Genomic DNA, 17,601 nt, shown 5'->3' on the forward strand with positions numbered 1-17,601 from the left:
GGGGGCCAGGTAAGGAAGTGGGGTGGTATAGAGTGGACCCCAGAATCACTTTCTGGAAGGGGTGACCTGGGTAGTAATTGGCCATCTGCTGGTCTAAGGAACTGGCTGGCAGTGGATAAGCTGGGCTTGCTGGTGTGAGCCTGTAGTCCTAGCTACTCGGGAGGCTAAGGCAGGAGGATCATTTGAGCCCAAGAGTTTGAGGCTGTGGTGAGCTGTGATGGCACCACTGCACTCTAGCCTGGGCAACAGAGCAAGACCCTATCTCAAAAACAAAAACAACAGATGGCACTGGGGGTGACTCCAATTGTAGGCATATCCAAGTTTGGAACCAATGGTCCTGGAAGCAAGACCCACTGGAGGGCTGAACTGAGTTACAGCAAGATGATGGCCTGATCCACCTGTGCCCCGCCCACCTCGCTGCCATTCCCTCCTCCTCTTTGTCCTCTGAGCCCTGTGGACCGCTTCAAGTCCAGTTAAGCTGATCTTGCCTCAGTTGGCCTGCAGATCCATCCACAACTCCGAGAACAGTGCCCTCTAGACAGGAGGCGTGCCACAGATACATGCAGGAGTGAAGGAGACTAGGCAGCCAACAGCATGTCCTAACCAGGGAGTACACACCCCACTTGCGCCCTGGTCTGAATACTTCTTTAGCTGCTGGAGGCAGCCAGGGACAGATAGATTTCTAGAATGCCGTGTTCCCGAGTCCCAGAGATGCAGCTCATACTCCTTGTCCTGCTCTGGCCCCTTTCCAGGGCGTGGCTTCTCCAGGATGAATCAGAGCCTTGAAACAAAACCTCGTCCCTGTTAGAGTGCCATGTTCCTTCCCTTTCCTGTGGAGGCTGTGAAACATCTTTTGGGACGTCTTGCTCCCTTCATTCCCAGATATTTCGAAGCTGGTGACTGGCCAGCCACAGGGGAAGTGAGGGAGGGCCAGGCTCTGTAGCACGGCCAGCCTGGAGGCAGGGTGACCCTGGCTGACAGGTCCCATGGGGACTTCATGACAGCTCGGGCTGCCAAGTCGCTGTAGAAGGTGGGTCTTCAGAAGCCAGCCTGGGCTGGATGCAGCCCTGTGCTCTGCAGAATCTCTTGGCCTCACCATCTCTGGTGAGATGAAGTTTGTTTCTTAGGTCCTCTCAAGTGTACACCTTGGCTGGGCACGGTGGCTCACGCCTGTAATCCCACTACTTTGGGAGGCTGAGGCGAGAGGACTGATTGAGCCCAGGAGTTCGAAGCCAGCTTGGGCAACATGGCGAAACCCCATCTCTATTTAAAAAAAAAAAAAGGGAGAAGAAAAAGAGCATACCGGCCGGGCGCAGTGGCTCACGCCTGTAATCCCAGCACTTTGGGAGGCCGAGGCGGGCGGATCACAAGGTCAGGAGATCGAGACCACGGTGAAACCCCGTCTCTACTAAAAATACAAAAAATTAGCCAGGCGCGGTTGTGGGCGCCTGTAGTCCCAGCTACTCGGGAGGCTGAGGCAGGAGAATGGCGTGAACCCGGGAGGCGGAGCTTGCAGTGAGCCGAGATCGCACCACTGCACTCCAGCCTGGGTGACAGAGCGAGACTCTGTCTCAAAAAAAAAAAAAAAAAAAAAAGAAAAAGAGCATACCTTGATCCTAGCTCCTGCCCCACCCAGGCCCCGGCCAGCCTGTGTCACCAGCCCAATTCCTCCACCTCCTGCTTACCCCTGCCATACCCTGGGCAGCTGAGACACACTTCTGGCTCTGACATACCCTGTTAAGGCTTCCTCTCCAACTGCTCTGTTCCTCACAGGCCCCATGGTGCTTGGCAGGAGGCAGGTCCAGACTGCGTCAGTGTGACCGTAGGACCCCAATGCCTGTGTGGGGAGTTCGGCAGCCCACAAGCTGTTAAGAGTTATTCATGGGTGGGAAAGATACTTCTTGGCTCTTCTAGGAGACAGGATCTCTAAACCCTAAAGACTGGGCTCAAAGGGGCAGTTCACTGAAAGACATGAATTTGGGGGAGAGGCAGGAACTAGATCCCTGTTCTGGAGACAGAGCATGTTAGTTTCTCTGGAAGAAATTCTAGGTATCTGCTTGAAGCTAGCTAGAACAAAGTGGTTAGGAACACAGATGTCCTCTAGGTTTTGAGACCTCCAACCCCAAAGCACCCTCCAGACCCTCAAGGGAAAATGAGAGGTAGGGGGCACAGCGATGTGACCGGCAGGGCAAGGGGACAGCACAGCCCACTGTCCTCCCCAGTCCCGTCCTTGATGAAGATAGCGTGGCAGCCCCTGCAACACAGCAAGTCCTCACCAAGGCCAGCTAGCTGCTGCCAGCCACTGTAAGGACAGGGAATGTTTGTGCTGGTTTTACAGAACTGGCATAAAAAGCCGGGAGAGCCACCTAGGGACTGCGCTCCCTCCCTCCCTGGGTCCCTGTGCTCCTAGTGGAGGGCCAGGTTATGATCACCCTGCCTTGGTAGTCATGATTCCACAAGGTAAACAGTCATAACAGAAAAAAAAGACCAATAGGTTTGTATTTAAACCTGGTTCACCTGTTACGTAAGATGCATACTAAAAAGGGGAGCTTTGGTTTTTACTTGTCTTGTATTTTGCATAAATTGAAAGGAAGTGGGGCCGGGCGCAGTGGCTCACGCCTGTAATTCCAGCACTTTGGGAGGCCGAGGCAGGCGCATCACGAGATCGAGACCATGGTGAAACCCTGTCTCTACTAAAAATACAAAAAATTAGCCCGGCGCGGTGGCGGGCACCTGTAGTCCCAGCTACTCGGGAGGCTGAGGCAGGAGAATGGCGTGTATCCAGGAGGTAGAGCTTGCAGTGAGCCGAGATCACGCCACTGCACTCCAGCCTGGGCGACAGAGCGAGACTCCTTCTTGGCTTATTATACTCACAGAGAGGGTTTCTAGACAGGAGCCACAGCAATGTCCCCTCTGTTCAGACAGCAGCAGAAGAGAGGGGACATTGCACATCACCAGAGAGATAGCAAGGGCAGACCGTGAGAACTTGGGACATTTCTCTTGGCCTTGGAGTGGAAGGGCAGACAGGGTCTTAAGGCGGCAGACAGGAATAGGGTGGTAGTAGGTGGCAGGACAGAGGCTTCCATCCAGCCCAGGGCCTGAGGGAAGGCTTGAACTTCCTATCTTTCTTTCACCATCTTACAGGAAAGAGGCAGAACAGCCAAGTAAGGTGGAAGCTGTGGAAGGCTGTTCTTTAAAAGTTCTTTCTTTTAAAAATTATAAAAGGCCAGGCCTGGTGTCATCTGCCTGTCGTCCCGGCTACTCAGGAGGCTGAGGCAGGAGGGTTGCTTGAGTTCAGGAGATTGAGACCAGCCTGGACAACATAGTGAGACCCCTATCTGTACAAAACAGAAAACAAAACGGGCATGGTGATGCACGCCTGTGGTCCCAGCTGCTCAGGAGGCTGAAGCTGGAGGATTGATTGAACCCAGGAGGTCGAGACTGCAGTGAGCCATGATGATGGCATTGCACTCCAGCCTGAGTGACAGAGTGAGACTTAAAAAACAAACAGGGCTGGGCGTGGTGGCTCGGGACTGTAATCCCAACACTTTGGGAAGCCGAGGCAGGCAGATTGCCTGAGGCCAGGAGTTTGAGACCAGCCTGGCCAACATGGCAAAACCACTTTTCTACTAAAAATACAAAAGTGGCTGGGTGTGGTGGGTCACGCTTGTAATCCCAGCAGTCTGGGAGGCTGAGGCAGGCAGATCACTTGAGGTCTCGGGAGGCTGAGGCAGGAGAATCCCTTGAACCTGGGAGGTGGAGGTTGCAGTAAGCTGAGATCACAACATTGGACTCCAGCCTGGGCGACAGGGCGAGACTCCGTCTCAAAAAAAAAAAAAAAAAAAAAAAAACACCAAAAAATTAGCTGGGCGCGCTGGCACATGCTTGTAGTCCCATCTACTCAGGAAGCTGAGGAAGGAGAATTGCTTGAACCTGGGAGGCAGAGGTGGAGGTTGCAGTGAGCCAAGATAGCACCACTGCACTCCAGCCTGGGCAACAGAGTGAGACCCTATCTCAAAAATAATAGTTAAAGTAAATAAATAAAAATGTATACAGTAAAAAAAATGAGTTAAGCCCCCAAAGTTACTCTGAGAGTAACCTTTTTTTTTGGAGACAGTCTTGTTCTGTCACCCAGGCTGGAGTGCAGTGGTGCGATCTCGGCTCACTGCAGTCTCTGCCTCAGGGTTCAAGCACATCTCCTGCCTCAGCTTCCCAGGTTGCTGGGATTAAAGGTATATGCCACTATGCCAGGCTAATTTTGTATTTTTTTCTCTAGTAAAGATGGGGTTTCACCATGTTGGCTAAGGCTGGTCTCGAATTCCAGGCCTCAAAGCAGTCCGTCTACCTTGGCCTCCCAAAGTGCTGGGATTACAGGTGTGAACCACGACACTCGACCTGTTTGATTGATTCTAGTGTTACTATTGTAAATAATCTGCAGTGAATATCCTCATACACATCTTTGCACACTTATGTAACCATTTTTTTTTTTTTTTTGAGATGGAGTCTCGCTCTGTCACCCAGGCTGGAGTGCAGTGGCCCAATCTCGGCTCACTGCAAGCTCTGCCTCTCGGGTTCACACCATTCTTCTGCTTCAGCCTCCCGAGTAGCTTCAGCCTCCCGAGTAGCTGGGACTACAGGCGTCTGCTAGCACGCCCACTAATTTTTTGTATTTTTAGTAGAGACGGGGTTTCACCGTGTTAGCCAGGATGGTCTCGATCTCCTGACCTCGTGATCCGCCCACCTTGGCCTCCCAAAGTGCTGGGATTACAGGCGTGAGCCACCATGCCTGGCCATAACCATTTTTGTAGGTTAGATTTCTAGCAATGGAATTGCTTGGTTGGAGTATACACCCGTTTGCATTTTTGATGGATGGCTTCGAACTGTCCTCTAAGAATCTTGTACCAGTTTCCATGGCAGTTGATTCTCATGTCACCCTCTTGTCCCTGCAGGATGAATCAGGCGCCAACCGTGGGCTTTGAGCAGGATGTTGGCAGCCGAACCACCCACCATTTCATGTACCCTGAGAGTGCCAAGAACCTGCCCGCCAACGTCAGCTTCGTGCTGGTGCCCTTCAAGGCCCTGGACCTTCTGTGGATTGCCAGCGCCCTGTCCACAGGGCAGATCCGATTGTGAGCCTCTTGCTGGCCTGGGTAGAATATGGGTGACAGGACCACCTTGGGCAGAGTCTTCCTAGGGGTCAGATTGTAGAATTCCTTTCATTGAATATTTTGGCCAAGAGGAGCTGATGAGAAGGGAGGGCCTAAGATGGCGAGTGAGCTGAAGACACAGCTTGCTCTGTGTCACCTTCTGCGTGGTGACATGTAGCATACTGATGGTGGAAAGATGAGGAAGGACCATCTTTTTTTTTTTTTTTTTTTTTAAGACAGAATTTCACTCTTGTTGCCCAGGCCAGAGTGCAGTGGCGCCATCTTGGCTCACTGCAACATCCGCCTCCCGGGTTCAAGCAATTCTCCTGCCTCAGCCTCCTGAGTAGCTGGGATTACAGGGATGCACCACCACGCCCCGCTAATTTTGTATTTTTGGTAGAGACAGGTTTCTTCATGTTGGTCAGGCTGGTCTCGAACTCCTGACCTCAGGTGGTCTTCCTACCTCGGGCTCCCACAGTGCTGGGATTAGAGGCGTAAGCCACCACGCCTGACCAGACCGTCTGATTTTGGTCTCCTTTCTGGGTGATAGCTTCTGACTGAGGAAGCTCTGCCTTCTGAGGACTTTCTTTGGGGGCAGTCATCCCATCATAGCTGGGAACCATGGGAAATCTAGTTCACAAAGTATATTTTTTAGCAGCTTTATCAAGATAAGATTCACATCCCATACATCTCACCTATTTAATGTGTACAATCTGGTAACTTCTTATATATTCAGAGTTGTATAACCACAGCTACAGTTAATTTTAATTTTTAATTTTAATTATTTTTTTGAGATGGAGTCTCACTCTATCACCCAGGCTGGAGTGCAGTGGCGATCTTGGCTCACTGCAACCTCTACCTCCCGAGTTTAAGGGATTCTTGTGCCTCAGCTTCCTGAGTAGCTGGAATTACATGCCACCATGCCTGGCTGATTTTTGTATTTTTAGTAGATATGGTGTTTTGCCATGTTGGCCAGGCTGGTCTCAAACTCCTGACATCAAGTGATCCACCTATCTCAGGCTCCCAATGTGTTGAGATTACAGGCATGAGCCACCACATCCGGCCCACAATTACTTTTTTTTTTTTTTTTTAAACAGAGTCTCACTCTGTTGCCCAGACTGGAGTGCAGTGGCACAATCTCAGCTCATTGTAACATCCGTCTCCCAGGTTCAAACGATTCTCCTGCCTCGGCCTCCCGAGTTGCTGGGATTACGGGGCATATGTCACCATGGACCTGGCTAATTTTTGTATTTTTAGTAGAGATGGGGTTTCGTCAGGTTGGCCAGGCTGATCTCGAACTCCTGACCTCAGATGATCTGCTCACCTCAGCCTCCCAAAGTGCTGGGATTACAGGGCGTGAGCCACCACACCCAGCCCCGCAATTAATTTTAAAACATTTTCATGGCTGGGCACTGTGGCTCACACCTGTAATCCCAGCACCTTGGGAGGCTGACGCAGGCAGATCACGAGGTCAAGAGATCGAGACCATCCTGGCCAACATGGTGAAACCCCGTCTCTACTAAAAATACCGAGGCAGGTGGATTACGAGGTCAGGAGTTCGAGACCAGCCTGGCCCACATGATGAAACCTCGTCTCTACTAAAAATTCAAAAATTAGCTAGGCGTGATGGCATGCACCTGTAATCCCAGCTACTCAGGAGGCTGAGAAAGGAGAATCGCTTGAGCTCGGGAGGTGGAGGTTGCAGTGAGCCGAGATCACGCCACTGCACTCCAGCCTAGGCAACAAGAGCAAAACTCTGTCTCAAAAAAAATAAAATAAATTTTTTGGCCGGGTGCGGTGGCTCATACCTGTAATCCCAGCACTTTGGGAGGCTGATGCAGGCAGATCACAAGGTCAAGAGATTGAGACCATCCTGGCCAACATGGTGAAACCCTGTCTCTACTAAAAATATAAAAAATAGCTGGGTGTGGTGGCAGGCGCCTGTAGTCCCAGCTACTCAGGAGGCTGAGGCAGGAGAATCGCTCGAACCCGGGAGGCAGAGGTTACAGTGAGATGAGATTGTGCCGCTGCACTCCAGCCTGACAACAGAGACTCTGTCTCAAAAAAAAAAAAAACAAACAAACAAAAACATTTTCATGTTCTGCTGGATGCAGTGGCTCACACCTGTAATCCCAGCACTCTAGGAGGCCAAGGACGGGGGGATTGTTTGAGCCCGAGTTCGAGACTACCTTGGGCAACATGGCGAAACTGTCTCTACAAAAAATACAAAAATTAGCCAGACATGGTGGCACGCTCCTGTAGTCTTAGCCACTTGAGAATGAGGTGGGAGGATCGGATCGCTTGAACCTGGGAGGCAGAGAGAGGTTGCAGTGTGCTCAGATTGTGCCACTGCACTCCAGCCTGGGCAACAAAGCGAGGCTCTTCCCTAAAAAAAAAAAAAAAAAAAAAGAACGTTTTCATGTTCTAAGGGTCTTTCATCTAAAGATAAAAATCTGAAGATACCCCTGGGTCCCTAAGCCATCACTCCCCACTCCTCCCACCCCAGCCCTAGGCAACCATTAATCCACTCTGTCTCACCATATATTTTTGTTTTGTGGTAAAATATACACAATATAACATTTATCATTTTAACTGTTTTTAAGTGTAAAGCTCAGTAACGTTAAGTATATTCACATTATTGTATAGCCATCACCAGTGTCCATTTCTAGAACGTTTTCATTATCCCAAATGGAAACTGTACACATTAAACACTAACTCTCTATTTTCCTCTGAACCCCAGGTAACCTTATTCTACTTTCTGTCTCTATGATTTAACTATTCTTGTTTGTTTGTTTGTTTGTTTTTGGAGATGGAGTCTCACTCTGTCGCGCAGTCTGGAGTGCAGTGGTGCCACCTCGGCTCACTGCAACCTCCGCCTCCTGGGTTCAAGCGATTCTCCTTGTCTCAGCCTCCCAAGTAGCTGAGATTACAGGCAAGCGCCGCCACGCCCAGCTGATTTTTTGTATTTGTAGTAGAGACAGGGTTTCACCATGTTAGCTAGGATGGTCTGTATCTCCTGACCTCGTGATCCGCCCACCTCAGCCCCCCAAAGTGCTGGGATTACAGGCATGAGCCACCGCGCCCAGCCTGTTTGTTTTTTTTTTTTTTTTTTGAGACGGAGTCTCGCTCTGTCGCCCAGGCTGGAGTGCAGTGGCCGGATCTCAGCTCACTGCAAGCTCCGCCTCCCGGGTTCACGCCATTCTCCTGCCTCAGCCTCCAGAGTAGCTGGGACTACAGGCGCCCGCCACCTCGCCCGGCTAGTTTTTTGTATTTTTTAGTAGAGACGGGGTTTCACCGGGTTAGCCAGGATGGTCTCGATCTCCTGACCTTGTGATCCGCCCGTCTCGGCCTCCCAAAGTGCTGGGATTACAGGCTTGAGCCACTGCGCCCGGCCGCCTGTTTGTTTTTGAGCCTGAGTCTTGCTCTGTTGCCCAGGCTATAGTGCAATGGCATGATCTCGGCTCACTGCAACCTCTGCCTCCCAGATTCAAGCAATTGTCATGCCTCAGCCTCACCAGTAGCTGGGACTACAGGCATGGGCCACCACGCCCAGCTAATTTTTGTGTTTGTTTTTTTTTTTTGAGATGGAGTCTCGCTCTGTCGCCCAGGCTGGAGTGCAGTAGCGCGATCTCGGCTCACTGCAAGCTCCGCCTCCCAGGTTCACGCCATTCTCCTGCCTCAGCCTCCCGAGTAGCTGGGACTACAGGCGCCCGTCACCATGCCCGGCTAATTTTTTGTATTTTTAGTAGAGACGGGGTTTCACCATGTTAACCAGGATGGTCTCGATCTCCTGACCTCGTGATCCGCCCACCTTGGCCTCCCAAAGTGCTGGGATTACAGGCATGAGCCACTGAGCCCGGCCAATTTTTGTGTTTTTACTAGAGACGGGGTTTCACCACATTGTCTAGGCTGGTCTCGAACTCCTGACCTCAGGTGATCCACCCAACTTGGCCTCCCAAAGTGCTGGGATTACAGGCGTGAGCCACCACACCCGGCCTGATTTGACTGTTCTTTATGCCTCATGTAAGTGGGATCATAACAGTATTTGTCCTTTTGTCTGACTTACTTTACTTAGCATAATGTCCTCATAGTTCATCCATATTGTAGCATGTGTCAGAATTTCCTGTTTTTTGAAGGCTGAATACTATGCCAATGTAGGGATATACCCATTTTGTTTATCTGTTTATCCTTCAAGGACACTTGGTTTGTGTTCTACCTTTTGGGTATCATCACCATGTATTTTATAAACACAGAAGTAATGAGTTACAGTTTCCTGACTTTAGGATGTTCATTATCTCATGTTTGGGAGACCTGAGGGCTAAAATGGGTGCAGTAGAGTTGAAGTACCATAGACACTCAGAGAAGGGCATGTAGGTTACGGGCGCCATGGCTGGCTACAGGGAGGTGTGGTCTGGGAAGCCTGAGGGGAGTGGATCAAGAGCAGGGGTGAGAGCAGAGACATGGTGGATTGGAGATGATTGCCAGCTCTACTGGAGCACAGAGCTAGGAGAAGAAGGTTGGGGCTGGACTAGGGACGGCCCCATTGCTTGCCTAAAACATCCCCATTTTATCTTGGATGCCATGGGGAGCATTGAAGGCTTTGGAGCAAGGCATGGCAGTGATGAACAAGCCACAGGAGAGTAGTCTAGAAGCAGAGCAGTCTGGAAGTTGTGGGGCTGACATTGCTCAGGCCTGGCATGGGGGGCATCCCTAGGAGCCATGGGGCCACCTGAAATGTTATCTTTTCTTCCTTTCCCTTCTCCTTTCCTTTCTCCCCTCCCCTTCTCTCCTTTTTTTTTTTTGACAGAGTCTCACTCTGTCACCCAGGCTGGAGTGCAGTGGTGTGATCTTGGCTCACTGAAACCTCAGCCTCCCAAGTAGCTGGGATGACAGCCGTGCTCCACCAAGCCCAGCTAATTTTTTTTTTTTTTTTAGTAGAGATGGGGTTTCACCATGTTGGTCAGGCTGGCCTCGAACTCCTGGCCTGAGGTAATCCACCTGCCTCGGCCTCCCAAAGTGCTGGGATTGTAGGCATGAGCCACCGCGCCTGGCCTGAAATGTTACATTTCTTTCTATTTGCTTACAGCACCTATGCCCCAGTGAAGTCCTTCCTTCGAGTGGATAAAGAAAAGGTAAGCTCCCCACTTCCTCCGCACCTCAGTGGAAACAGTGCTGGCCCAGCCTGTGCGCCTGGTCCTGTAGCTCAGGTGTTCCAGTTCCCCTCCAGAACCTCAGGGTCCCCATCTGCCCAGATGCCTGACCCCAGCAGGTGCCACACGATTCAGGAGACACATGCACAGGTCTGCTGACAGGCATAGACAAGTAGAAGCCGCTCAGTCTAGCCTGAATCTCTGCCCCTAAACCCCTCATATACCTGTCATCTCTTCTTCTCCCAGGTCCAGATCTACAACCCAGCCTTCTTCAAGTATATCCATGACCGGTGGACAGAGCATCATGGGCGGTACCCTTCCACGGGGATGCTGGTGCTCTTCTTTGCCCTGCATGTGTGTGATGAGGTGGGTAGGCCCGTGGTGTGGGTGGTGGGAACCCATGGAACAGAGGAGTGCAGGCCTTCTGAGGTCTTAGTAGGCTAACAGAGGAATGTGCTTCTGTAGGCAGAATTCATGTGGCCTTGGTTTTCCCCATCTCTAGGCTATAAAGTATAGCTATGCCTTTCCCAAATGTTTCTGCTTTCATGATTCTACTAAATCCAAAATCTCTTCATTAAAAAGTTAAGTTATTGACCCCGTGGTGGCTGACGCCTGTAATCCCAGCATTTTGGGAGGCTGAGGTGGGTGGATTACTTGAGGTCAAGAGTTCAAGACCAAACTGGCCAACATGGTGAAGCCCCATCTCTAGTAAAAATACAAAAAATTAGCCAGGCGTGGTGGGGCACGCCTGTAATCTCAGCTGCTCGGGAGGCTGAGGCAGGAGAATCACTTGAACCCAGGAGGTGTAGGTTGCAGTGAGCCGAGATAGCGGCATTTTACTCTAGCCTGGGTGACAGAATGAAAAAGAAAACAACAACAACAAAACATAAATAGAATGGAGAGTGTATGTAGTTGAATTCCATCTGGACGGCTGCCCCCACCAGCTCTGAGCCCCAGGCCTGCTTTGTGTAAAAATGGAGCTTAGTCGTTCAGAGAACCCGTTCCACCAGTGACCAGGGTTGCCCTGCCACGAAGAGCAAGAGCTGAGGCCCAGCACGCCCACGTTGCCGGCAAGTGCTTCATTGAGTGGTGCTGATCAAAGTACTCCATTTAAAAAGAAAGAAAAAAAAAAAGGAATTAGCAAGGGCTGCAGAGGAAGGACAACTGCAAAGGGAAGGTGGTGTCCCCATGTGAGTCCATGTTCTTAGGCCAGGCCTGGGGGCGCCCGCATCTCCCTGGAGCCTCCCGCTCCCCTCTCCTCTCTGTCATCCCGAGCCCGCCCTGCGCCGTTCTCTGGGTCACCGCCTGGGGTGACGCTGCGCTGCGCTTCCCCGCAGGTGAACGTGTACGGGTTCGGGGCCGACAGCCGGGGCAACTGGCACCACTACTGGGAGAACAACCGGTACGCGGGCGAGTTCCGGAAGACTGGCGTGCACGACGCGGACTTCGAGGCCCATATCATCGATATGCTGGCCAAGGCCAGCAAGATCGAAGTCTACCGGGGCAACTGAGCCGGGCCTCACCGCGACCCTCCCGGCACATCTGTTAGGTGCCGGCGCTCCGACCAGGGACCCGGGACCCGCAACCCAGGACCAATCATGCTGCAGCCCCGGGGGCGTCCGCTGCGCCCCGCCAATCACGAGACACTGGGGACCGGCCGGGCCTGGCACTAATCTGCGCTGCGGTCGGGCGGAGCTTCTGTTTGTCCCAGGCAATCATGCGACTCAAGGAGAACCTCTGGCGCTGTGTCCAGTCTCCTCCAATCAATGGCCTTCGGGGGCGGGCCGGCGGCCGCTCAATCCCCACTCCCTCATGCTTTGGGTTAGGGTTTTCTTTCACGCTTTCTGAGGAGGAGAGCATGGCGCAGGCCTCGGCGAAGCACTTCCCTGAGGCTCGGCCGGAGGAGCGTTTCCATCGCTGGCCAGACCCGGAGGAGAACGGGCAGTCGCTGCGGGCGTCAGGAGAGGTGGCCGCCCGGCCCCTTTCCCCGCCTGCCCGGATGGGTGCGTGCAGACCCACCAAAGAAAAGCGGTCGCTGCGGGGCTCAGGGCTCGGGACCTCCAGTCCCACCTCGGCGGCGCTGTGGGACGGCCGCGCCCCCAGGGCCGCCTGCGTCTCCAGGAAGCCGGGAGTGGCGTCCCCTGCGGGGTGGGGTGCTCCCAGGCCGAACTCCGGACAGGTGGAGGGGACGGCAGGGCTCGAGGAAGCCCTGTCCCCTCCAGTGCAAGGTGCTCTCACGTGTGCCCTCTGCCCTCCCGTTCACCCGCAGCCTTCTCAGCGCCTCTCCCTGGGCCCGGGGCCGCGTCACCAGCCTGTTGCTCTGGAAAACAGTCCACAGTCCCCGATTCCATCCATACGCCTCCCCCCCCCCCCCCCTTTTTGGGGGGGCTCGGGGGGGGGGGGGGCTGCACGGCAGAAGGAGGCTGGCGATGGGCCCAGCTGCCTGTTGCATGCACCTCCTCCTCCACCCATAGCCTCTTGCCTGGGGAAGAGTTAGCCTGGGGCTGATACTTTGGTTAAGCTGAAGCTGCCGAGGGTGGTCGACCTGCAGATTCTCTGCAAATTCTGAGCTGGCAGAGCCCGCAGCCTGGAGCCGGCCGGGGAAGAGGAGACTTACACGCTGCAGGCCGCCTCCCTCCACCCTGCTCTCCATCTCCCACTTCAGAAGGGCTGGGAAGCTTACGGCCGGGGTTCCACCTGGAAGCTGCTTGCATGGCTGAACCCAGCTTAGGTTCCTAGCGGGGCTGCTGGTGGAATTCTCTCCCTTGGAGGCTGGGGAGGTTTAGGAGGGGGAAGGCTTCTGTGAAGCTCTCAAACCACTAATAGAGCCCCCTCCCCAACAGTGACGGCGCAGACGCTCCCTCTTTTTAGTTGACACCACCAGGCAGCCTCCTGGCTGTTGGTAGGTTCCTGCAGCTGGCTGGGGGAACAGGGACCGGCAGGGGACTTTGTTAGGGGAGGGTTGGGATGGGCAGTGGGCCCTGAAAGTTAATATATTCGAACCTAGCTCGAGTGTCGTTCTTTCCAATTCCGAAAGTAGGAAGAGTAAAAATAGGGGTGATTGGGGTGAGGCTAGAATGCCTCTCTCAGGGCGCCCCCCCCTCCTCCACCGTTTTAGAGAGCTAGGCCCCAGCCAGTTTTGTCACTCCCATCTCAATGCTTCCCGAAGAGGCTGTTTTGAGTGTTGAAAAGATGAAAATGCAATTATGCCAAACAGTATTGAGCAGAATAATTTATTTCTTTTTTCTTTTGCTTTAAATCATGAATCCCGCCAGGCATGGTGGCTCACACCTGTCATCCCAGCACTTTGGGAGGCCAAGGCGGGCGGAGTACTTAATACTAAGGTCAGGAGTTCCAGATCAGCCTGGCCAACATGGTGAAACCCCGTCTCTACCAAAAAAAAAAAAAAAAAAACATATATATACACATATATATATACACACACACACACAAAAATTAGCCAGGCGCAGTGGTGCGCTCCTGTAATCCCAGCTACTTCGAAGGCTGAGGCAGGAGAATCCCTTGAACCCGGGAGGCAAAGGTTGCAGTGAGCCGAGATTGTGCCACTGCACTCCAGCCTGGGCGACAGAGCAAGACCCTGTCTCAAAAAAAAATTAAATCATGAATCCCCATCCTGGAAGAGGTAGGTCCCAGCATCCAGCCAGATCTTTTCTGCAATAGTAATTTAAACAAACTTGTTTATTTCCTTCCCTTTCTCGTTCTGAATTAAAAGGAGCAAAAACTGTCTAGTCCTTCATTGTTCTGAAATGGGCATGATGGTGGGAAGAAGGCAGCTGTCATAGGGTAGCTGTGACTGATAATAGCTGAGAACGCTGGGGGATATGGGAGGAGCGAGATGACTTCCAGACACCCTCCCCGCCCCCTCATACAACAGGCACCTCATTCCTGGACTCTGCTCTCCAAGACACTGAAGTCTGAGCGGGTACAAGCATTTTGGTTAAAAATCAGCTCATTGTCGCCTCTTGAGTTCCCTCCAAGAGAGGAACTCATTGGAAAGAATTCCTGGTAGCATCTCCTTGCAGTGGCTGTCCTGTAACCACTTTGGCCTCTCTCAACATGATGTCTCCAGGTCTCCATCAGGCTCCGATGCATTTGGGTGGCCACAGGCTGGGCTGTCCCCACCTCTCAGGGAAGTGCATCTAAGTCTGGTTTGCCCCTCTGGCACAGCCCTGCCTCCACAGCCCAATTTCCACCATGCCACAGGCAACCCCCATTTTTATTTATTTGATTTATTTATTTATTGAGACAAGAGTCTTGCTCTGTTGCCCAGGCTGGAGTGCAGTGGTGCTATCTCAGCTCACTGCAACTTCCATCTCCCAGGTTCAAGTGATTCTCCTCAGCCTCCTGAGTAGCTGGGATTACAGGCGCCTGCTACCACGTCTGGCTAATTTTTGTACTTTTAGTAGAGACAGGGATCGCTTCTCGGCTTTTGGCTAAGATCAAGTGTAGCAGAGACAGGGTTTCACCATGCTGGCCAAGCTGGTCTCAGACTCCTGACCTCAGGTGATCCACTCGCCTCAGCCTCCTGAAGTGCTGGGATTACAGGTGTGAGCCACTGTGCCTGGCCCCAGCTAAGTCTTAAGGCCCAGTGGAAGACAGTGTGTACGACAGCCTGTCTATGAACCTGCCAAGATCTGTTTCTTGTCCTGCATATCCCTCAAAACTGACTGCCTTATGCTGCAATTGGTCGGCGAGCACACCAAGTGCCAGACCTCCAGAATACAGAGTCCCACATAATCTCATCTTTTTAAAATTTCCTGTTGGCCAAGCACTGTGTTGTTTTGACCCAGCAAGGATACCAAGGAAGTGGTTCTAGTGCAGCGTACCCCACTGTCACCTCTCTCTGAGGACAGCCACCACTGAGCTTTTCAGAGATGCCAGTGTCCTCTCATGAATGCATGCATGTTTGTAATTTTTCTTTTTCTTTTTTTTTTTTAATTTGAGATGGGGTTTCACTCTAGTTGCCCAAGCTGGAGTGCAATGGCCCGATCTCGGCTCATCCCAACCTCCACCTCCCGGGTTCAAGTGATTCTCCTGCTTCAGCCTCCCGAGTAGCTGGGATTACAGGCAAGCACCACCATACCCAGCTAATTGTATATTTTTAGTAGAGACAGATTTTCTCCATGTTGGTCAGGCTGGTCTTGAACTCCCGACCTCTGGTGATCTGCCTGCCTCGGCCTCCCAAAGTGCTGGGATTACAGGCGTGAGCCACTGTGACTGGCCACTTTTTTTTTTTTTTTTTTTTTTTTGAGACTGATTCTCACTGTCGCCCAGGCTGGAGTGCAGTGGCGGGAATCTCGGCTGATTGTAAGCTCTGCCTCCCGGGTTCACGCCATTCTTCTGCCTCGGCCTCTCGAGTAGCTGGGACTACAGGCGCCTGCCACGACACCCGGCTAATTTTTTTGTATTTTTAGTAGAGACCATGTTCACCAGGATGGTCTTGATCTTCTGACCTCGTCATCTGCCTGTGTCAGCCTCCCAAAGTGTTGGGATTACAGGCGTGAGCCACTGCGCCCGGGCCTTTTTTTTTTTTTTTGAGAGACAGGGTCTCCTGTCACCCAGACTGGTGCAGAGCTCACTGCAGCCTCAAAAACTCCTGGATTCAAGTGATCCTCCCACCTCAGCCTCCAGAGCAGCTGCAGCCCGGCTAAAAAAAATTTTTTTAAATATTTTATGGCCAGGCACGGTGGCTTATGTCTGTAATCCCAGCATTTTGGGAGGCTGAGGTGGGTGGATCACAGGGTCAGGAGTTCAAGACCAGCCTGGCCAAGATGGTGAAACCCCATCTCTACTAAAAACACAAAAAAATTAGCCGGGCGTGGTGGCGGGCGGCTGTGATCCCAGCTACTTGGGAGACTGAGGCAGAGAATTGCTTGAACCTGGGAGGTATAGGTTGTGGTGAGCTGAGATCAAGCCACTGCACTCCAGCCTGAGCAACAGAGTAAGACTCCATCTCAAAAAAAAAAAAAAAAAGGTATTTTACCTATCCACAGGCAGCAGACAAGGAAGTACCTTCTGTGACTGGCAAGGTCAGATGCATTATTCCTTGCTAGGCAAAGGGAAGGTAAAATACTGAAACTACATTTTTAAAACTAAAAGTATTCCCTTTTGAGTGTGAATTAAGAATCAATGCGCCTTCTCACTACTCTTGTGAAAAAAAATCACAGCTCCTGCAGCAAGTCTATGCCTGGGTAACAACCAACCCACAAAATCCAAGAGGAGGTCCCCCTCTCCTGCCTCTGTGAGGCTGCGGAGCAGTATGTATGTGGGCCAGCCTGGTCCTCAGAGTGTGGAATTAACATCTTTCCTCTAGCGACTGTTTGTGCTGCTGAGAACAGCACAGGCTCTCTGGCAGCCTGCTTCTCTCCAGGGGAAGCCTGTGAAGCAGAAGAAACATATGGCATCTGCACTCAGGGCGCCCAGTTCCATCCGGCCTCCCTATAAAACGACTTTGCCTTTCCTTTTTTAAAATTACAAAAATAATTCAACCAATACATAAACATATGAAGTGAATCACCGAGGGCCTTCCTGCAATATCTTTTTTGTGCCCACCATTTGTCATGGAATGGGTAAAGGGGACCAGAGAGGGAAGAGACGCTGCCCCCTCGTGGGGCCATGGCAGTCCCCTGGGCTGTGTCTCCGCGGTGCTTCCTGTGAAACGCTGTTACCACAGGCACCGCACTGGAGACCATGAAAGGGAAGAGTTTGACATCTCAGCTATCTTTGCTATAAATAGAAATAAACCTTAACTAAGGCTTGAGTACACTTAGGCTGGACACGGTGGCTCACGCCTGTAACCCCAGCACTTTGGGAGGCTGAGGTGGGTAGGTCATGAGGTCAGGAGTCTGAGACCAGCCTGGTCAACATGGTGAAACCCCATCTCTACTAAAAATAGAAAATTTAGCCCAGCGTGGTGGCAAATGCCTGTAATCCCAGTTACTTGGGAGACTGAGGCAGGAGAATCGCTTGAGCCCGAGAGACAGGTTGTAGTGAGCCAAAATCGCACCACTGCACTCCAGCCCAGGCAACGAGAGCGGAACTCCGTTTCATAATAATAATAATAGTAATAATAAAGTAGTGAGACAAGAATGGGCAGCTCCCCAACAGAAAAGATTTTCCAAGAAACTGAATATTTGCCAAGCCTCACTAAGTCAAAATCGAAAAAACAATGACATAATCTGTTGGCAAAGTTTTAAACATTGATTATAGTGTTGACAACCATGTGAGATAATATGTATTTTTGTATCACAGTAACATAAATTGCTAAAAACCTTTTGGCAAGT

General features: G+C 51.8%; 1 protein-coding gene across 3 annotated transcripts in view; it reads left to right on the forward strand.

The window, feature by feature from the left end:
* The window catches only part of ST3GAL2 (ST3 beta-galactoside alpha-2,3-sialyltransferase 2), a 61,131-nt gene extending 47,828 nt beyond the window's left edge, over positions 1-13,303 (forward strand). For 2 of the 3 annotated variants that reach the window (XM_025371246.1, XM_025371245.1), the window contains 4 exons: positions 4,950-5,129; positions 10,234-10,279; positions 10,544-10,663; positions 11,635-12,028. In XM_025371246.1, coding sequence (XP_025227031.1) covers positions 4,950-5,129; positions 10,234-10,279; positions 10,544-10,663; positions 11,635-11,808 — 520 coding nt within the window. In that variant the 3' untranslated portion in view covers positions 11,809-12,028. Of the gene's footprint in view, positions 1-4,949; positions 5,130-10,233; positions 10,280-10,543; positions 10,664-11,634 lie in introns of all 3 variants that reach the window. The other variant, XM_025371247.1, reaches the window with a different exon arrangement.
* Positions 13,304-17,601: the final 4,298 nt, after the last annotated feature.

Source organism: Theropithecus gelada, chromosome 20 (assembly GCF_003255815.1).
Source record: "Theropithecus gelada isolate Dixy chromosome 20, Tgel_1.0, whole genome shotgun sequence".
NCBI classification, from domain to species: domain Eukaryota; kingdom Metazoa; phylum Chordata; class Mammalia; order Primates; family Cercopithecidae; genus Theropithecus; species Theropithecus gelada.